Source organism: Pipistrellus kuhlii, unplaced genomic scaffold (assembly GCF_014108245.1).
Source record: "Pipistrellus kuhlii isolate mPipKuh1 unplaced genomic scaffold, mPipKuh1.p scaffold_m20_p_7, whole genome shotgun sequence".
NCBI lineage: Eukaryota > Metazoa > Chordata > Mammalia > Chiroptera > Vespertilionidae > Pipistrellus > Pipistrellus kuhlii.
In genome coordinates, this window is record NW_023425573.1 from 75,822,451 (window position 1) to 75,843,402 (window position 20,952).

The 20,952-nt window shown below is 61.9% G+C and overlaps 1 protein-coding gene across 1 annotated transcript in view; it reads left to right on the forward strand.

Annotated features, from left to right (window-relative positions):
* The window catches only part of GLI2 (GLI family zinc finger 2), a 207,363-nt gene that overhangs the window by 152,545 nt on the left and 33,866 nt on the right, over positions 1-20,952 (forward strand). Inside the window, exon 3 of the mRNA XM_045575414.1 lies at positions 5,056-5,161. Within this exon, the coding sequence (XP_045431370.1) occupies positions 5,056-5,161 (106 nt within the window). The remainder of the gene's footprint in view (positions 1-5,055; positions 5,162-20,952) is intronic.

The window sequence follows — 20,952 nt, forward strand, 5'->3', positions numbered from 1 at the left end:
CGTGGGGATGAACTAGAGCCCGGCTTCCAGGGGAGCCTCCCCTTCCCCCCCCCCCCATACCTTCTCCCTTCTCTCCCCCGCCCCCTCCCGCTTACGCCTTCTCACTCTCATAGCGAGATCCTTACACCAGGGACACTGCCGTGGAACGCTGCCTCCCTGGGACCACCAAGCGAGGAGCCCTGGGCATTTAAACCGTAGCACAGGGAAATTCGGGGGGGAGGGGGGAGAAGCGAGCATGCCACCACCCTCGCTCTCAGATGGTTGGTGGGATCAAAACCAAATGTGCATTCCTTCAGGGGCTCGGGCACCCACAGAAAAGGCCCAGCTCAGTCGCTCCCTCTGAACTTGAAGAGCCGCGCTGAGCGCTGGCATGTGGCGTGTCCCCCTCTGCCCGGAGGATGCGGGCTTGGGTTTTTGTTTAACAATGAAAACAGCGTGTGGGAGGGTCTCCTTCCACATGTCACCCAAGGCAGCTCTGTCCTTGTTCATCCTCTTGGTCCCGGGCTGCTGGCAGTGCCTGCTCGCGGAGCGGCCATGCATCTCCCCCGGGGCCTGGCCCAGCGGCCCGGGCTAAGCATCTGCCTCTGAAAGGTTCCTCACGGTGTCGGGGACAGTCCTTGCTGGTCTGAAAGGCCCTCAAACCTCGGATGCTCCGGGTCAGCCTTCACCCTCAGTTTGCCGGGAGAGCGCAGCTGGTCCCAGAGACAGTTTTGGGGGCTGGGGGCTGAGAGGGGGTAGAGGGCCACTGGGTCAGTGTGTTGTCGATACAGCAGCGCCTGCCAGAGCCCCTCTGTGGATGCTCGGGGTCCCTCCTGTGCCTGCTCATGTCCCTTGGGACGCCTTGGCATGTCCCCGGCTGAGACAGGTGTGGCCCTTTCCCAGAGGCGCGGTGACACTAGCGTCAGGGGAGGCCTCCCCTGGAAGCCGGCCTGTCTGGTAGGAAGGAAATCAGCGCTCACCCAGTCCTCACTGTGCAGATGGCTGATGTGAGACCAGAAAGGGGACATAATTTCCTCCCAGGTCCCATGGTCACTATGGCAGGGCCCATCTGAGATTCCTGACCGATGCGCAGCCAGCCCCACACCACGTGGCCCTGCTCCTATGGCCTTTTCAGAACCCTTCTCCCCTCATTCCCCCCCGTCCCCCCCCTCCCCCCCGCCTCCTAAAAGGTCCGAGTCCTTCCACGGCCAGACCAGGCTTGTGGGACCTTCTTCCCTGTCTCTCTCACTCCGCCCTCTGCTCCTGGCGCTGACACTGCTGTCTTCCCCTTGCACTCGCTGTCCCCCGCCTGGTGCACCTGTCCTGCGGGAGCCCTTACTCCCACCCCACGCCCATCCCCTCTGCCCCGTGCCCAGCCCGTTTCCGCTGAGCTTCGCCATCCTCTGACAGGATGGGGTAAATGGGTTTGCTAGCTTGTTCGTGGCTGTGTCCTCGGGAAAGCTGTCCTCTCTGAGAAGTGGCACCGCAGGCTGCTGTCTCCGCACTGCTCCAGCTCTAGAGCATTGTCTGCTAAGAGCACGCCCAGATACCCGGCAGGGGACTGAATGGATAAAGGAATGGACTAAGGAAGGAGGGGTGCAGGATGAGTGATGACTGCTGCATGACTGCCGCCAGGCTGAGCCCCAGGCTGGGAGTGGACTGGTCCTCTCTGAAGGTGGGCAGGCACACGTCCATCTGCCCTGGGGCCACCCGGGGCTGCGGTGTGGATGTGGGTCCTCGGAGACCCTGCTGCTGAGGGCCCCTGGGTGCTAGGTGCTGGCTGCTGGCACCCAGGGCTTCATGGGGGGAGGAGAGGCAGTGGAGCCACAAGCTGCCTGGCCGATGCTCTCCTACGGCACACTGGCCACCCAGAGCCTCCGTGTGCTTCCTGGAGAGGAAAGGACCCGTGGTGCCATGGCAAAGGCCCAGGAGGCTGCAGGCTTCGCTGAGGATGAGCACCCGTGGCACTTCCCCTGCCCAACCCGGTAGGCGCTGGCCACAAGCTGCTGACTGACCTAGCACACCAGTGCCTGGATGGGTGAACCGCTAACACAGGTTCCCGGGCTCCTTCTGAGGACCCCAAGTGGTAACAAGAGGGGCGCAGGCTGTGGCCACAGCCCTGCTGCCTGTCATCCCTGGGCGTCGCTGCTTGGAGGGCAGCAGGGTGCCGAGGCCCTGCCCTGCCCCTCTGACTGGAGAAAGGGAGAGCCGCTTCCCATGTCAGCTCCACAGCCATCACCAGGGACCCGTCAAAGGGAGGGAGCAGCCCCGGCTGGGGCGTGCTCTGTGGATGGCTGTCCTTCATGCCTTTTCCCAGAAGCCCAGACTTCTCCCCCGCCCCACCCCCAACACACACAGGCATACACACATATATACACAGGCACACAGGCACATACACACAGGCATATACACAGGCATAGACAGGCACAGGCACACACAGGCACATATGCACAGGCGCACATACACACAGACATGCACAGGTACACATAGGCACACACAGGCGTGCACACACACAGGCACACACATTCGCACATAGGCACACAGGCACATACACACAGGCACACATGCACGGGCATACACATGTACACAGGCACATACCCGAGGGCACACACATGTACACACAGGCATGCAGGCACAGGCACACAGGCACGGGCACACACATGTACATACAGGCACGCAGGCACATACCCGCAGGCACACACATGTACACACACAGGTGCACACACACTCACATACAGGCACACGGGCACAGGCACAGGCACACACATGTACACACACACAGGCACACAGGCACAGCCTGGTTTGGTGGAGCTGCAGGTCAGCCTCAGCGCCACTCGAGTTCACATTTGCCTGGTGAACTAGCACGCGAGCGCACTTCATTCCGGTGGAGGCCAGAGCTCCTTAGCCTGAAGCGGCGGCTTTGACCCTGCACAGGCACACCGCTCAGCTGCTTAGGCGGGCCCCTGGGCGGGGTGGGCGGGGTTGCTGATATCGCATTAAGGGCCCCCCTTCAGCCCTGTCGGTGAAACCCTGGGGAGAAAAGGGGCACACGGCTGCGGGGGGTGGAGAGCGGGAACACCAGGATTTCTGGGGTGAGTGCAGCTTGGGGTTGCTGTGAAGACCTAGGAGTTGGTATTTGCATAATACTTAGAACAGGCCCCATACTGTGTGCATTTGCTAAATATGGTGGGTGAGCTGGGCGGGGACAGAGGCCTAGGCATTCCCCCTGCACAGGGCTGCCTCTGAGTACTCCTACATGCTGGGCAGAGGGAAATGCTATGACCAGCTGTCCAGGGCCGTGGACTCTCCTCCTGACTCTGCCATTTTTCAGCCCCGTGACTGAGCTGAAATCGCCTTTGGCCTCCATTTTCCCCACTGTGAAATGGGTGTAATAACGCCCACCCTGGCTGCCCCAGGGGCTTTTGGAAATGCAGGGAAACGGTTGTTAACAGTGCTGGGGTTCGGTCTGCCTGGCCGCGTCGAGGAAAACATGTAGCCCTTTCCCGCGCCTCTGGAGAGGGGGCGCTGCTTCCCTGCTGGACGCCCCGGGGTTCCCGCAGCCCAGGGTGTCCCCGCGAGGAAGCAGGCGGCTGTGGCCTCCGCTTTAGAGGCCAACTCCCCTGTGAGTCTGGGTTTGGCAGATGGATTTAATCAGGGTAAGAAATTGGTTTTCTTTGTTCCAAGTCCCCATGGAAGATGCCAGGATTGTGGAATTATGAAGGTAAAATTGAGTATGTAAAAACGAAGTTTAGAATGTCAAGAGAAAAGTTTCCTCTTGTTAGGAGTTCAGAGCATTCAAACCAAGTGTCCATCATGGGATGAATGGATGGCCAAAACGGGGTCTGCCCATCGGGCACGTGGGATCACGATGAGCACCGAGGACATGATGCTTCGTGAAGACCGGTCACGGGAGGACCGGTGCTGTCTGATTCTACTCCGATGAGGGACCTGGAGAGTCACGTCCATAGAGACAGGGAAAAGGGTGGCGGTCGCCTGGGCCAGGGTGGGGAGGTGGGGGTGTGTGAGGGGCCCAGGGTTTCAGCTTGGGACGATGGAAAGGTCCCATGATGGACGGAGTGATGGTTGCACAGTGATGTGAATGTGCTTCCCTGTGCTGTACACTTAGGCATGATTAACACGGGACACTTCCTGTTGTGTGGATTGGCCACAGTAAAGTCAGTGAGTAAGTACTGTTTATAGAACAGCACCAGGGTCTGCACATGAGCAGCAGGGTTGGTGCCTTCATTCGGGCAGGCCTGGCGGGCTGCCGCCCCACATGCATGGACCGAAAACAGCCTCGGCTCAAAGGCAGCCGGCAGGTCCGCCTCACCGCTGGCCCCCCTGCCGGCCTCTGGCGTGAGCGAGTCCCCGGAGAAACCTCCATGTCTTAGCCCTTTCTCCAGTCTAACTGCTTTTTAAAGAGGTTGTTTTCCTAGCACCTGTAATTACGTTTGCCTCCAGGGCACCCAGGAATTTTTTCTTAATAAGCAAAGAGCATCCTGCAATTACCATGATGATTTGTGGAGGGCAGGCCAAGTGCAGACAGGGCTGACTCACCTCTGGAAACCGATGCTCACGCGCTGGCATTTACCGCTCTGAGCCGCGCCAGCGCGGAGGGTCCGTAATTAATGGAGAGCGCTGGGGAATTCACGTTCCCACACGGTGTCTGCCGGCGCGGAGCGGCCCGGCGCACAGAGCTCTGGGCACATGCTGCCGGCGTGGATGCGTCACCCACACAGCGGGGCCGCGCGGCCAAGGCCGGGATGGGCAGCAGCCTGTCGGCTCTGTCAGCCCTGATTTGCGGCCCGGCCTGTAATCTCCCCGAGTTCAAAGAGCGCTCAGCTGCTTGTCTTTGTCAAGAGCGCGGTCGGGGATCTTTTATGTGAGTGATGTCGGTTCTCCGGCTGGCTTTGATTACTTATTCATCCCCTCCGTGGGTGTGTGATCGCCGGGCACCTCGGAGCCCCCTGTCCTGACTGCTTTTCCTCTGAAATTCATTGAACGTTAAAGCCCTTTGAAAATTGCTTTCCGAGGGAGGGGAAAGGTTTTGAAGTCCTGTCTCTCTCCCCCGTACAGTGCCGCAGCAACTCTTGCCGCCGTTCCATGCTCCCTTACCGATTGACATGAGACACCAGGAGGGAAGGTACCATTACGAGCCTCACTCTGCCCACAGCGTGCACGGGTAAGTCCGGCCCCCGGCCACCGCCTCGGCATGCGGTCCCCCCCACACCGGGGAAGCCCCGGCCACCTCTCCAGCCTCCGTCTTGCTTCTTGGAGTCCCTGATCTGCATCGTCACCTTCGCCACCCACGGGGGCACTGGCCGGGACCTGAGCGGCTGTGTGGGTGGGAATGGACACCCAGCTCCCTCTGGTTACCTGAGAAGGGAAGCACAGCCCTCGCGCCCCTCACCACTTCCAAGTCTGCCGACTGTCCTGGAGGGTCCATAAGCAGCACCTGGGCTCTGTGCCCCGCCCTCCCCCGGGGGGCAGTGGGAGCCCCTTCAGGCCAGAGGTCCCATCTCAGTATACTGACCTTCCTCATGTGCTGCCCAAGCATAATCATTCATCGCACGCCCTTCCCTCTCTGAAGTGTCCCGACTTGGACACCGAGTTACAGGGTCACCTCACTTATAAGGACAAGCTCCAAGTTATACTTTGGGGCCTCATCCTGCTCCTGCTGTGAGACCGCGGGGAGTGAGACGCCTGTGCAGTCCCACTGCACCTCTTGAGGCCTGTAGCTGATGTCGCTTTTCTTGGTCTTTATGACCTGATGAACCATGCCCCATGTCTGCTTTTAGAAGAGAGACCATGCTGCCCCACACACACACCTAACATATCTGCTGCTCCCACACCTGCCCAGGAGGGACCTCCTGCACAGACCAGCTGCCCTGTGGCCCCTCTGGGCCCAGCCACCTCACCTGTCCAGGTGCTGTTTGTATTCCCAGCACTCACAACCCTGCCACATGTTCCTGTGTCTCGGCTCCAGCTGCCCAGCCTGCCTAGACTGGGGCACCGATTCCCACTGGCCCCGGCCCCCTGCTGGCATCTCCTTCAGATCCTCTAAGCCTCAGCGAGGAGCACCTCCTCCGGGGGCACCGGGAACAGCGCACCCAGTGGGACCTTCCCTGATCCCACCGCACTGCCAGGCCAGAATGGGTTCACGCCTGCCGCCCAGAGGCTCTGCCGGGGCTGGTGCACACAGGTGCACACTCCCTGTTTGCTGGGCGCACAGCTCTCCCTGCGTCCCCTCGCTGCCCTCCCGGCTCCCGGCCTAGTGGAGGCAGCAAGTACTTGCTGAGCACTCACTGCGTTCAAAGCACGCCCTCTGCCTGGTCGGGCAGGTGACTGAGAAGGGCCCAGTCCTCAGGTGACTCCTGTTTCTGGGCACGCATTGCCTCCCCACGACAGATCGAACCTGGGTTTTTTTTTTTTCTTTTTAAAAATACCTTTTGCTTTGGAATCATTTCAAACACATAAAAACAGTTGCAAAAATAGTACCACGATTTCTATTGTATTATACCCTTCACCACTTCCTCAAGCGTGCTATTAGCTAAAGCCGGGTCTCACCCAGATTTGGCCAGGTGCCTGCTCGTGTCTTTTCTCTCTGGCTCAGGACCCAGCGTTTGCACTTAGTTGTCTTATCTCTGTCGTCCCCTTTAATCTGGGACCATTGCTCAGTCTCTCCTCATGACCTTGGCATTTTGAAGGAGAAAGCCCAGGTTCCGTACAAAACGCCCTCCTGGGTGTGTCTGATGTGGCCTCAGATTATGCGTTTTGGGGAATAATGAGAAAAGGGATGCTGGGGGCACGTCAGGTGACACTTCTCATGCCTGGGATTAGCTGTGACCGCTTGGTTCCGGTGAGTTTCTCCAGTTTGAAGCCAGTCGCTTGGTAATGACCAGGAGTCGCTTTGGTAACATGTGCAAATCCTCCTCCTCATCACATTGGCACCACAGACTCTAACCTCCACGACGGCTCCCGTCAGAAACAGGAGGCACTGCCTTTGCCAAGTGCTGCTTCTCCATCCCCGTCGCCCCTCCCACATTGATCTGCTAGGAAGCTACTGTGAGCACAGCCGTGCCTTCTCCCCCATTTCTCTTTTCCAAATAAATGCGTTGATGTTTGTGGTAGTCGATGAGCTATAGCCTCTGGTGATCACTGTTGAGTGTGCTGTTCACGTGGTCCCAGATTTGGTTGTCTCCCTGTCTTCCCACACGTTCAGCGCGTGCTCTGGTTCTGATGGACCAGGTAGGACCTGCTGTGCAACGTGTGCCAGCCGCAGCCCCCCACCTGGATGGAGGCCGTCCCAGCAGTTTCGGGGAGATGCGTATGTTTGGAGCAAGGTCTCAGTTGCAGGCATCTGAGAACCTGTGTGTTAAGGGGGCTGAGCCCCTCCTCGGAGGGGCTGGAGTTGCTGATTTTCTGCTCCTGAGACGTTCGGCTGCTCGGGACCCGGATCCTGGGCACAGCTGGCCTTCGGGAAGTGCTCCCCTGCCGGTCCCAGGGCCGGTCGTGGGCGCGCCCAGTGCTGAGGCTCCCGGAGGGGCGCAGGGGAGCATCAGGCTCTCGTCTCCCCCAGCTGATAGGAGAAGACCCCTCACTGGCGAATGCAATTTCTCGTGGTAACTCTGACCTGGCTGTTAAACACTTTCTGTTTTATCTCAGTCCTCTCAACAGCCCTGAGAGTGCATTTCATGTCACCCCACTTTACAGAGGAAGGAACTGAGGCAACACGGAGAGGATAAGCAGCTGGCATGAGGGTCACCCACGTAGGGTTGGGAGTTAGAAATCTCATTCCTGCCCCTGAGCCCAGCCCCTCGATATCACACTGGCCTCTCCCGAGGGCATATGTGTGACTCCAGGCCCCCTGGGCAGGTTCCGCCGAATCCACAGAGACCACCCTTGGCTGGGGCACTGCCCTAGGACTGTGGTGCCCAGCCTCTTAGGAATGCAGGCCCCAGGCCCGGACCCGTGCAGCCTGCTCTGGGGCAAGGCCACGGTCTGCCACGCCTGCTGCGGGCGCAGGCTTGAGACGCTGTGCAGGCAGGGCCTGGCTGCTGAACGGGGGTCCTTAGTGCTGTCCCTCCCTGTGCCAGTGGGAGCTGTGGCAGGAGGTCGCCCTGCGCCTTTTCCAGGCTTCACCGCTCACCAGCTCTGGATTGGACACAGGCCACCCCCCAGCCCCCACCCCGGGCCTGCCTCCTTCCTAGCCAGGGAGGCGCAGTGTGTGGCAGAGCACCTGGAGAAGCAGGTGGCGATGGCAAGTCGCAGGAGAAGTCTGGCCAGGCCAGCAGCCTGCAGAAACCGTCTTGTCACTCGCGGGCTCAGCGGTTCTTTCACTTCCCTGGATAACTGAAGAGCACCTATGAGTCTCATACTGCTGCTGTAACGAATCACCTCAGTTAGTGGGTTAACCAGGACAGGCTTGGTCTCGGAGCTCTGGAGGCCAAAAGACTGACAGGAGTCTTCTAGGACAGTGGTTGGCAAACTGCGGCTCAAGAGCCACATGCAGCTCTTTGGCCCCTTGAGTGTGGCTCTTCCGCAAAATACCATGGCCTGGGCGAGTCTATTTTGAAGAAGTGGCATTAGAAATTTAAGTTTAAAAATTTTGGCTCTCAAAATTTCAATCATTGTACTGTTGATATTTGACTCTGTTGACTAATGCGTTTGCCGACCACTGGGTTAGGAGAACCGTCTCCTCCTGGAGAGAAGAGGTTTCCGTGGCTCCCAGCCCGCCTCCTTTCGCGTTGCCTTTCTCCCCGCTCTGTCCTCAGGTGCCCGTCCTCCTCTGGCTGTTTTCTGCCTCTGCCCCCCTCACAAGGACACCTGGATTACTTGAGGGCCCAGGACAATCCAGAACAGTCCTGAATTCCACGTCTGCAATGGCCTTTCCCACTGAGCCCCGTTCCCAGGGCCCAGGGCCCAGGGCCGAGGACAGGGACTCTCCGAGGGTCGTTCTCCAGCTCATCTGGGATCCCCGGTCCCAGTGGCGAGCCCAGCATCACCACGTACAGAAAAGGGCGAGAAATGTGTTCCCTCCCTTCCCGATGGCCTGGGAGGTGGGTTACATCCGCAGCTCGCAGGTGCAGGCACAGGCTCAGAGGGATGCCCTGCACGGCCGCCAGGCCTGCCTCTGCTCCAGGGTTGAGGAGCCGTTCACACCCGGCCTGGCAGCAGCCCTGTTCGCCGCATCCTGCTGGCCTGGCTGCCAGGGCTCACCGTGTCCTCAGGACAGCGGGTTCCGGCCAGGCCACAGGGGGACAAGGCCCGTGCTGCAGAGCCCGCCCCTGCCCCCTCCCTCAGGCCCAGGTGAGAACGGACAGAGCTGGGGAGGAAAGCAGCCCGGTGGCCCAGGCCCTGCGGTTAGTGTGGGGAGCCCGGGGGAGCCCGATGCAGCCAGCCGCTGCTGTGGCCGCTCCCCCTCCTTGGCAGCAGCAAATGCGCCTAATTACACAAACGCTGCTCAGCAAACGAGGCGGTGTCGTCTCCTGTCAGCCCGCCTCGAGGCTGCTGCCTGCACTCCGTGCTCAGGCCTCTGCGCAGGCACAGGACCCTGGTCCCCTCTGGCTCAAGGGCAAGCCCCCCCTGTCCTTGGGGAACTGCTGTGGGGAGGCTGCGGCACAGGAAGGTGGGAAGCCGGGCGGAGGCAGTAACCACTGGGGGGAAGGGAGGAGGGTCTCCCTACCCCAGGAAGGCCTTTGTCCTTCCAGCGGCAGGAGCCACCTTCCCTTCACTGAGGCACAGGCCCACAGGGCTGCAGCGCTTGGCCATGCTCAGAGCCTCCCAGCAGGGAGCGGCCCTGCCCTGGGTCCCGGGCAGCACCTCTTACCTGTAAACCACCTCTCACCTGATGGGGAGACAGATGGCTGGGGGTCAGGCAGAGTTCTCTTGTGTCCCCACCCCCACCCCCAGGACATGCTCCTGAGGCTCCGAGAGCCCTTTCCGGGGTCAGAAGAAAGCCCGCCAGCTCCCCACTGCCTGGCGGCTGCCAGCAGGAGCGAGGCTTGTGGCCTCCTGGGCCCTGGCCCCTGGGAACTGGCTGGCCCGGTGTCGTGGGGACCCAGGCTGAGACACGGCAGGGCCTCGGCCGGACTGCCCGTGCCTCAGAGTCCTGAGCGGAGTGCAGGCTGCTGGGGCTCGGTTCGCTCGTGCGCTGGCCGGGAAGGTGGACACCCCGTGGTCAGGAGGTGGGGCTGACCCTCCACTCACTGTGTCGCTTGGGTCCTTCCCATCCCAGCGCTGCCCGGGGCCGCAGAGCAGACCCATCCCAGCCCCTTCCAGCCGGAAGGTTGGAGACCATCTCGTGCAGCAGTCCTCACGCCTGGCTGTCGGTCTGACGGGGGGTGTCGGAAAGACCCACATTCCTAGGCCCCTGCCCTAGAAGTTCTGGTTCTTCCAGGCTGGGGCGGGGCCTGGGAATCTGCTTTTTCGCAGGCGCCTGCAGGCTGGAGTTCGCAGGTGCCCGCAGGCTGCCTTGCTCATTCTATACCCACGCTCGTGGCCCAATGATGGCTGTTGGCTATGCAGGGGCGGAGCCCGCAGGGCGTGGCTCCAGTGATGAGGACGCCGAAGTGACACCTTGGGGTATTAAAAGCCCCCTGTTCCTTTCATTACTGTTCCCACACCCAGTGCCCTCAAAATCGATTTTTGCTCCCCCAACTTGCAGAAGGACGTGAGCATATTGGGGTGTGGGTTGGGGAGCAGTGGACAGCGACGTCTCAGCCGCTGGAAGGACAATCCCCTCCTTTCTCCTGCTGCCGGCTCCATTCCTGCCCCCGCCCCTGCCCAGATTCTGGACCCGACCACCACTAACCACTCCCTGCGACCACCGCCCGGAGCTGTGGCTGCTGCAGCGGGCACGGCCCAAGGCCGCCCTGCCCAGGGGAGGGGCGGGCACTTGTTGAGACAGATGGTTCTGGGGCTTACCGCTCAATTCATGCAAAGTCAGCATGCTGACTCCAGTCCTTAGGGAAAGGGAGGGAATGCCAGCTGGTGGGTGTGGGCACCCACCTCCCACCACCATCCGCACACTTTGTCACACGTGCAAATTACCCAGAGGCCCCTGAGAGCGCTGTGACGGTGCCTGGCGCTGGTGCCTGCATGGTAATGGGGTGCTTAGCCGCCCTGTGTGCTCTTAGGATGTCCTTTCTCTGCTGTTGCAGGCTGAGCTCCTGAGCTCCGGGCCGGGGCTTTGGAAGGTGGCTTTTTCCAAGGTCAGTGTTCCATGAAGACGGCCCGCCGTCCTGAGCATAGCGAGCACGTTTGCGCAGCATGTGGCTTCACTGGCATTGTCCTGGGCGCGACAGCTCTGTCGCCAGCCAGTCACTGAGGAGGCGGGGAGGGCACCGAAAGCTTGTGGGCATTTTCCTCCGGATTCTTGGCACAGCACACCAGGCTCATGGCTCATAGAGCACCGACTTTGTGTTTTTCAAAAACTGTCCTCCTCCCTCGGCGAAAGTGTGTTTTTCAAAAAACTGTGGGAAGATGAGACTTCCGAAGGGCGAGTCCACCTGGCTCCTGGGCCAGGAGGTTGGGTGGGCCTGGGTCACCCACCAGGGCCTTGTACCACCACCACTGCCACCGCCGCCTTCCCTCCCCCCCCCCCCCCCCCCCCCCGGCTCCTTGCTCTCCTCTGTCTCCAGGGAGCCCGCCCTAAAAACCCACATGGCCCACCACTTCTTCAGAGCAGCTGGACCGCAGGCACACGGAGCCCGGAAACCCTGGGGCCAGGCTGTTTGTAGGGCCAGTGTGCCAACCTCCGTGACAGCGATGCGGCTCACAGCGATGTGACGGCCCTCGGGGACCCTCCAGGCAGGGCCTCCCCTCTCCGCCAGTGACAGCCTCCTGGGTCCTATCGCCTCCCTCATCGACACCCTGGGACGGGGGCTCTGCCGCTCCGCCTGTTAAGCAGGGAAACTGAGCTCAGTGAGGCCGACTGCCTTCTCCCGCGACAGCCTCCTAGGAAGGAGCACAGCCGGACTGGAACCTGGGGAATCTGACCGGAGGCCCACCGCCCACCCCGAGCTCCGCAGCCCGGGCTCCGCGGCCCCGGGCAGGTGTGGCGCAGACAGCTCATCCATAATGAAGGCCGGCCTGTGAAAGTTTCATGAGGAGCGTGTCTGATAAGGCGGCCGCTCTTTGATCTTGGGTGAGTGCCGGCTTCGCGCAGAAGAGCGGCTGCCTGGCTCTGGGCTTCAGAGAGAGCCTGTGTGGCCAGCCCAGGGCAGGAGCGGCCTGGAGCAAAGCACACCCTGATGTGCAGAAATGAGGCAGGCCTGCGAGGAGCTGCCTGTGGAGCAGACCTGCAAGGTGGGAGGTGATGCGCTGGGCCCCTCCTGTCCTGCTCGGGCCCCACCGTCTTGGCCATTTCCCACCCCACAGCCCGTGGATGCAGGCAGAACAGCGTGGGGCAGAGCTCACTACCTGCCTTTGTGTCCTGGGGCTGGCTGTGTGCCGTTCGTGAGACTCGGTGTCCCCATCTCCAAGACGGGGGCGCAGCCGCACCCCACACGGGCGGGCGTGAGGCTTAGCTGAGTGTGCGAAGCATGCAAAACAGCTTCGGGCACAGAGTGCGCGCCAGACAATCGCGTGCTTTTCTCGGTCTCGCGTGGACACCAGCAGGACACGCCATTTCATTCCAGGCACTCTGTTGGGTGCGGGCCGGTGGTACCGTGTCCAGTCCTCCCAGCACCTGTAATGTGGGGGTATCCCCCCAAGTCCTAGAGGAGAATGCTGGGGGCTCCCAGGATTGAAGCGCTTCCCCGACCACTCGGCTAGGAGGCTGTCGCGGGAGAAGGCAGCCGGCCTCACTGAGCTCGGTTTCCCTGCTTAACAAGCGGAGCGGCAGTGCCCCCCCTCCCAGGGTGTCGATGAGGGAGGCGATAGGACCCAGGAGGCTGTCACTGCCGGAGAGGGGAGGCCCTGCCTGGAGGGCCATCACATCGCTGTGAGCCACATTGCTGTCACACAGCCCTCACATGGCCATGGATTGTCATTGGAGAGGAAGGGGCCTCTCAGTGCCCCTGTTAGAGCCACAGTGTCTTATCCCTGCCAGGAAGCATGGAAACGGAACAGTAATGACGCCGGAGGAAGGAGTCACTAATGCTGAAACTGCAGGTGTTGGTGGGGCAGACTGAGGTGGGGTCTCCCCCCTGCTCATGTCCAGGTTGTCCACTCGAGGGAGAAGCCAGCACCAGGGCCCAGAGAGCACTAATTCACTCGGCTAAGTCGTGGTTGCAGGATTGATCTGTCGCTCAGGGTCACTGCTGCCAGCCTGAGCCCAGTGTGTGCGGGATGCGGGAGCAGTGCCTGCGTGGCCCGCTGCTGCCTCTGCAGGCCTCGGCGCTGCCGCCCGCACCGCTGCGTGGACAGCTCGCCCCCGCGCCCGAAGGCACACCCTCTCCGTCCAGGAGCTGCGCTTCTGAAATGTGAACGTGACCTGCCCCGCCCAAGCAAGGTAGAAAGATTAGTTGTTGCCTAGCTCCCGGGGCAGTTCCTGTGGCCATGCCAGCCCAAGGCGTGGGTCGCCAGCCTGGGTGGGATGCAGGCCGAGGGAGCACGAGGATCTCCGGGCTGGGAGGGGCTGGGAAGAAATTGGGCCGGAACCGGCCGATGTGCCGGGGCAGGAACAGGGAGCCCAGAGCACAGGAAACAGGGATGGGCTGCCGCTCTCCCTCCCCCACAGCCGGTGGCACTGCCCGTGCGGGTTGTCCCTGCTGCGAGCCAGTGTGAGAGATCGCACACCAATGGCCCCAACTGGGAGCGTGCTGAGGTCGGCAGCACCCCGCTCCAGCCTGTTGGGGGTTGTCCAGGGCCGGCCAGGCCGAGCGGAGGGCTCCCTAGGGGCCCTCCCTCCCATGGGCTTCTGCTCACTGCCCCCAGCCCCCGGCCCCATACCCCACTCCTACCTGGGGCGCCCCGTCCGGCGCCCGACGTCTGCCCTGTGACACAGGAAACTGACTTTCTGGAAGGTTCCACTCAGCTGTGCTCAGCCAAGGGCTGCTCTTCCAGACAAAGGCCCCTCATTGGTGGAGGTCAGCCCCGGCCACAGGTCACTGCGGAGGGCAATCGGACCAGCTCCCCCAGGGCCCTTCTCGGCCAGCCTGTTCCTGCCGCCCCCACCCCGCTCACACCGTCCTCACCTCCCTGGAGAAAAGGATTCCAGGACACTTCCTCTTGTTTTTCGCTTTCGGTTTTTATGCTTGAAAAGCTGATAACCTTCCAGTCTTCCTGCGCCGAGGGGGGTGGGGATGTGATAAAAGGTGGGCGATTGAATTAACCCCGTTGCCCATGTGGCTAGATCTTAACCAAGTCCAGCTGTGTGACCTCCTTTTGTAGGCGCAACTTTGTAACCTAATTTCCCTACGAAAACATCAGTGTTTACTTAGAGAGAAATCTGCTCTTTGTCAACTGGAAACAGTGATTTCTTTATTGCAGCTCTCTGCAGGGCCTGACAGCCCAGAGCTGGCGCTCAGCGCGGCCGGCGAGTGTGCGGGCTGTGACGGGAACGGGGTGAGCCGAGGGTCGGCAGACTGATGTGCAGAGATGTGTGTCGGTCACAGAGCGGGCCCGGTGCGGCTGGGCTGCCCAGAAGGGAGCCTGGGCGGCGGCCAAGATGAGGCCGGGTGACGAGGAGGCGCCCGCCGAACCCTCCCGCACACGCCCTCCAGCCCTCCCGCACTCGTTCCCAACCAGCCCTCTGACCGCTCACTCCCACCCGAACCCGTCCACTCCGCCAGCTGCTCCTCAAAGCCAGCTTCCACCCCGCTAGGCTTTTTTTAAATGCCAACGACGTACAAAAGAATAGCAGAAGCCTGGTGAAGATGAAGGACACACATCCTCGTGCCCGGCCCAGCCCCCGGCCGAGGGCTGTGGCAGCACCGTGGACCCCGGGTGCCCTCTGCCGTCCGGCCCAGCCTCTTCGTCCCCAGCTCTGGGTCTGGAGCTGGTCACCGGTCGCTGTGGCGTCTGCCGGTAGGTGAGGCCCCAGCAGCGCGCTGTTCAGTTTTGCCGGGGGCTGTACGGAAACTGGATCGCCGCGGTGTGTCCTGCTTTCCTGCCACGCAGCTCCTCCTGCAGATCCGCCCGCCGGTGCCGGGATCCCACTCGTTAGGCTCGCTGCTCTGTGCCGGCAGGCCGGAGGTGCTGCTGTCCCACCTCCAGGCCCCACCAGCATCTGGGAGACAGAGGTGTTGGCGTTTTAACCCTCCCAGACGTGCCAGGCCTCTGCCGGCTTCGCTGACCTCACCCCTCCAACAGGGCGGGAGAGCTCAGCTCCCTCCACCTCCTGGTAACCAGACTGACGTCATCAACATTTACATTTTTTGCAAAAGTGGCACATCCCTGTGATTCTAATTTTCTGCTTCCCTTACTACTAAGAAGCTGAGCATCCTTTATTTATTGGCCGATAATGTTTCCTTCTTGTGAAATGCCTGTCCACAATCTTGGCCATTTGTCTATGGAGTTGTCATTTTCCCATCCATTTGAATAAGCATTTTATGTTGTAAGACTGTGCATTCCATGATTAGTTATATGCGTCACAAATAACCTCTCCCAGTCTGGGCCTGGTCTCTCCTCTTGCTGGGTGCAGAGAAGTTCCTGTTGTAATGTAGCTCATGCCATCGACGTTTGCTTTAGGATTTTCTCCACACCTTCTCCTCCCGCCCAGCTGTCTGGTCAGAGCTTCAGCCCTGGCCTCTGTTAGCTGTTCTCCAATATGACCTGCCCTGTGCTCAGCTCTTCTCTGGTCTCAGAACACCAGGCCTGCACCACTCAGGCCTGCTTTCTGTTCTTCTCTAAGAGCCTGGGCCCCGCTCAGATGCCGCCTCCTTCAGGAAGCCTTCTCAGATTGCCCCAGCAAAGTGGATGAATGCTTCCCTCCACCCTTCACTGTGTCAGCCCCCTTTGTTCTGTTTGCAAGCTGCGGTCAGTGTCCACACTCTCTTCATAACCCACAGTCCCAGCACGCTGAGTTTTGTCAGGGTAACCATGTGGACCAGAGGCTTGGGGGCTGTAATTCCCTGAGCTCCTGGCTGGACCTGGGGCACCTGCTCAGCAGTAGCATCATCACACCCTGGTAGCTTGTCCTCCCCACAGCCTCACGGACACTCATGAGGCCTGCTGAGATCTGTACACGTGTAGCTTCAGGGTGGATCTGGGGAATGTGGGGTGACACTCCTGGTGCTGCACTTGTCAGTCAGGTTTGTGACCACCTGCCCAGCTTCCTGAGTGTGGAGCCTCGCTGGGTCTCCCTCGGACCCCAGCCTGCCCCAGGGCATCCGAGCCTGTGCTGGAGGGAGCACCGGTGAACCTATGCCTGAGCAGTGAGTGGCGGGGCGGGGCCTAGTGCTCTCCGGGGTGCCTGCCTGCTGGTTAACGCGCCTCCTCCACCCGATGGCACCCAGTCCCGGAGCAACAAGTGAGCTGGGCTCGGGTTGGGTGGGAGCAGCTCTCCGGTGCTTTCCGGAAGAATTCACTTACATCTTGCACTGGTAGACCCTGAGTATGTTTTTAAAAGGGTTGATTTCTGGAACTTTTAAAATTAATCTCTGGAAAATGTGGAAGCAGCTCGCTTCAGTTTCACACATCAAACAAAACCCTCAGAACCAAAACCCTGGAAGAGGAGCTAGATCCGCCAGGAGCTCGGCGGAGCTGTTGTCTGTCTGCTGGTGGGCCTATGGCATCAGGCACTGCCGGCTGCGGGGACACCCGGTGAGAGCAGACACGCCTGCCAACCCAGCCCTGGCGCTGAGGAGCCCAGCCCGGGGGTGCGTGAGCTCAGCGTGGCAAGGCCCCCTTCAGGGACCGTTCTCTTGGAGGAAGGTCAGTGGGCTGTGGCCTCCTGCCGGTGTCTCTGAGACCCTGGTGCCCCCCCCAGCAGGTCGGCAGCAGCATGTGGTCACACCTGCCCACTCTCGCCTGCTGACCTCTCCGTGGCTCTGCCATCCCGCTGGGTGGTAGCATCTCAGCCGAAAGGCGGGACCTGTGTGTGCAAGCACGCTGTCCTTGGGCAGGAGGGTTGGCATGTCGGGGCTGTTTGCAGGGCGCATTCAACTGTGGGGCGTCAGTGACCGTGTAATCCCGGCGGCGGGCGGGGGTGGGGGTAGGGGGGATGGCGCTCAGAGCCCCGAGGCCCTTCCACAGGAGGGCAGTTTCCCTGCCTTGCCAGCCTGCCCTGACAGAGCCCCGATGGGAGCTAGGCTACCCCAAGCAATAGCACGCGGCCCTGCTTGGGGGAGCTGAGGGGTGGGAAGAAAGGTGACCTTGATAATGAGGGGGAGTCCCACCTCCAGGGGCCCTTGCAACCCCAGACCCTGCACTCCCTACCACAGTACTCCTCCCGGGTCACCACGAACCCGGCTTACATAGCAGATCATTACTCTCGGCTCTGATGGTTAGGGATCTAAACTCGGCGTCACGGGGCCAAGCAGGACACAGAGGGCCACTCCTGCTGCCTGCGGCCCAGCTAACCTCACGGGGGCCTTTGCACAAAGCCGTCAGGAGGGCGTCTCCCGGGTACCAGGTCCTGCCTCCCGCTCACACCCGGGGCAGAGCCTGCCCCAGCCCAGCGGCTCCTGCTGAGTCTGGGTGAGTCAGCACCTCAGCCCTGCATTGTCTGCCTCTCCAAACCGGCACCCGGGTGGGGCCGGGGCCCAACCCCTGAGCCTTGGTCCCCACCTCTCTGTGTATTGAGGGGCATGTTGGTTCCTGCCTGGGCCTTGGTTCTGGCTGGGCTGTGGGTCAGACCCACCAAGCAAAGCCTTGCTCTCTCACTCAGTCCTGAGGAGGCCCCCGTCCTCGTCTGTCCCCGTCCATCCCCATCGTCCCAGCTCAGGGACGGCGCCTGTCCCCCTGAGTCTAGGAATGTCCCCTCGGCCCAGCCAGGCGGCCCTGAGAGTGCCGTGGCCGGCGAGGGTCCTCAGCGCCTCTCGTCATCTCCTGGCAGCACATGGGGAAGGGGCCCAGGGCGTGATGTGGGAAGACGTAGGCTGGGCCCACTCCTCCAGCCTCTGCACGTGCGTTTACTCACCTGTTGAACCTAAGGAAGGGGGTGGAGAGACTGGCTGAGCACCTGCCCAGTGCCCAGGCCACTCTGCACTCCTTCCGCCACCCAGTGCCCAGGCCACTCTGCACTCCTTCCACTACCCAGTGCCCGAGCCACTGCACTCCTTCCACTACCCAGTGCCCAGGCCACACTGCACTCCTTCCGCTACCCAGTGCCCAGGCCACACTGCACTCCTTCCCCACCCAGTGCCCGGGCCACACTGCACTCCTTCCCCACCCAGTGCCCGGGCCACACTGCACTCCTTCCGCCACCCAGTGCCCGGGCCACACTGCACTCCTTCCCCACCCAGTGCCCAGGCCACACTGCACTCCTTCCGCTACCCAGTGCCCGAGCCACTGCACACCTTCCGCCACCCAGTGCCCAGGCCACACTGCACACCTTCCGCTACCCAGTGCCCGGGCCACACTGCACTCCTTCCGCTACCCAGTGCCCAGGCCACACTGCACTCCTTCCCCACCCAGTGCCCGGGCCACACTGCACTCCTTCCCCACCCAGTGCCCAGGCCACACTGCACTCCTTCCGCTACCCAGTGCCCGAGCCACTGCACACCTTCCGCCACCCAGTGCCCAGGCCACACTGCACTCCTTCCCCACCCAGTGCCCAGGCCACACTGCACTCCTTCCGCTACCCAGTGCCCGAGCCACTGCACACCTTCCGCCACCCAGTGCCCAGGCCACACTGCACACCTTCCGCTACCCAGTGCCCGAGCCACTGCACTCCTTCCGCCACCCAGTGCCCAGGCCACACTGCACTCCTTCCGCTACCCAGTGCCCAGGCCACACTGCACACCCTCCACTACCCAGTGCCCGGGCCACACTGCACTCCTTCCGCTACCCAGTGCCCAGGCCACACTGCACTCCTTCCGCTACCCAGTGCCCAGGCCACACTGCACTCCTTCCGCCACCCAGTGCCCAGGCCACACTGCACACCTTCTGCTACCCAGTGCCCGGGCCACACTGCACTCCTTCCGCTACCCAGTGCCCAGGCCACACTGCACTCCTTCCGCTACCCAGTGCCCGGGCCACACTGCACTCCTTCCGCTACCCAGTGCCCAGGCCACACTGCACTCCTTCCGCTACCCAGTGCCCAGGCCACACTGCACTCCTTCCGCTACCCAGTGCCCAGGCCACACTGCACTCCTTCCGCCACCCAGTGCCCAGGCCACACTGCACACCTTCTGCTACCCAGTGCCCGGGCCACACTGCACTCCTTCCGCTACCCAGTGCCCGGGCCACACTGCACTCCTTCCGCTACCCAGTGCCCAGGCCACACTGCACTCCTTCCGCTACCCAGTGCCCAGGCCACACTGCACTCCTTCCGCTACCCAGCGCCCGGGCCACACTGCACTCCTTCCGCTACCCAGTGCCCAGGCCACACTGCACTCCTTCCGCTACCCAGTGCCCAGGCCACACTGCACTCCTTCCGCTACCCAGTGCCCAGGCCACACTGCACTCCTTCCGCTACCCAGTGCCCAGGCCACACTGCACTCCTTCCACTACCCAGTGCCCAGGCCACACTGCACTCCTTCCGCTACCCAGTGCCCAGGCCACACTGCACTCCTTCTGCTACCCAGTGCCCAGGCCACACTGCACACCTTCCACTACCCAGTGCCCGGGCCACACTGCACTCCTTCCGCTACCCAGTGCCCGGGCCACACTGCACTCCTTCCGCTACCCAGTGCCCGGGCCACACTGCACTCCTTCCGCCACCCAGTGCCCAGGCCACACTGCACTCCTTCCGCCACCCAGTGCCCAGGCCACTCTGCACTCCCGCGCTGACTTCAGCCCCTCTCACTGCCACCCTCCGGTGGCCCCCTGCCCATCCTGCAGACACAGACACAGGTTCGCAGCCGGCCCCACCCAGGCCCACGCCAAGGGGCAGACTCCAGAAAGGCCAGGCTTTATCCACGGCTGTGGGGGCTCCCCTCAGCCAGCGCCTCCCAGTGTCCCTTTCCCGTGTCCGCCTTCCGTGTCCGCCTCCCATGTCCGCCTCCCGTGTCCGCCTCCCGTGTCCGCCTCCCATGTCCGCCTCCCCGTGTCCCTTTCCCGTCTCCACCTCCCGTGTCCGCCTCCCGTGTCCGCCTCCCGTGTCCGCCTCCCGTGTCCGCCTCCCGTCTCCACCTCCCGTGTCCGCCTCCCGTCTCCGCCTCCCGTGTCCGCCTCCCGTGTCCGCCTCCCGTGTCCGCCTCCCGTGTCCGCCTTCTGTGTCCGCCTCCCGTGTCCCTTTCCCGTCTCCACCTCCCGTGTCCGCCTCCCCAGGGCAGCATCCGGTTCGGCTAGAACAGCCGCCGGCCCACTAGGTCTCCACTTGCGTTGTCCATTCTCCCTCCTCCTTTTTCTTCTTTCTTCTCCTGGCCAGCGCCTCGGCCTTTGGGCCTGGCCCTCAAATCTAGTCCAGGGGCTTTGCAAGACCCCCTCCCAGCAGGGAGGCAGGGAAAGAGGGAGAGGAAAGGCCCTGTTAGGGTGGAGGAGCCGGCCCGGAGGAAGCGCACGCCAGCCTGGGAGGCGGGCCCTGCGCAGTGCTGCCGCCGTCACCAGCGCGGCACACGGGGCGGGAGGTAGCTGACTGTTTTTCCTCACCGAGGGCCCCCTGCTGTGTCTCATGGCCACACAGGAGGCCAGCGTCGTGCCCTCAGCAGCTGTGGGCAGGACGTCCTGCAGGTGGCAGAGTGGACAGGCCGAGGAGCTGTGCCTCTTAGGATCGCTCTGGGGAGGGGGGGTATTGGCCAAGGTTGCCTTGAAAGGCCTTGGCGGTTGCCTACGACAGAAAACGTCAGCTCAAACTGCTTTAAACAAACAAACAAGCAAGAGTATTGGCTCAGACACTGAAAGGCCAAGGTACTAGCCTCTGGTGAAGCTGGATCCATTCCCAGGATCCAGTTCCACACTGGTTCTGTGTCTCTCCACACT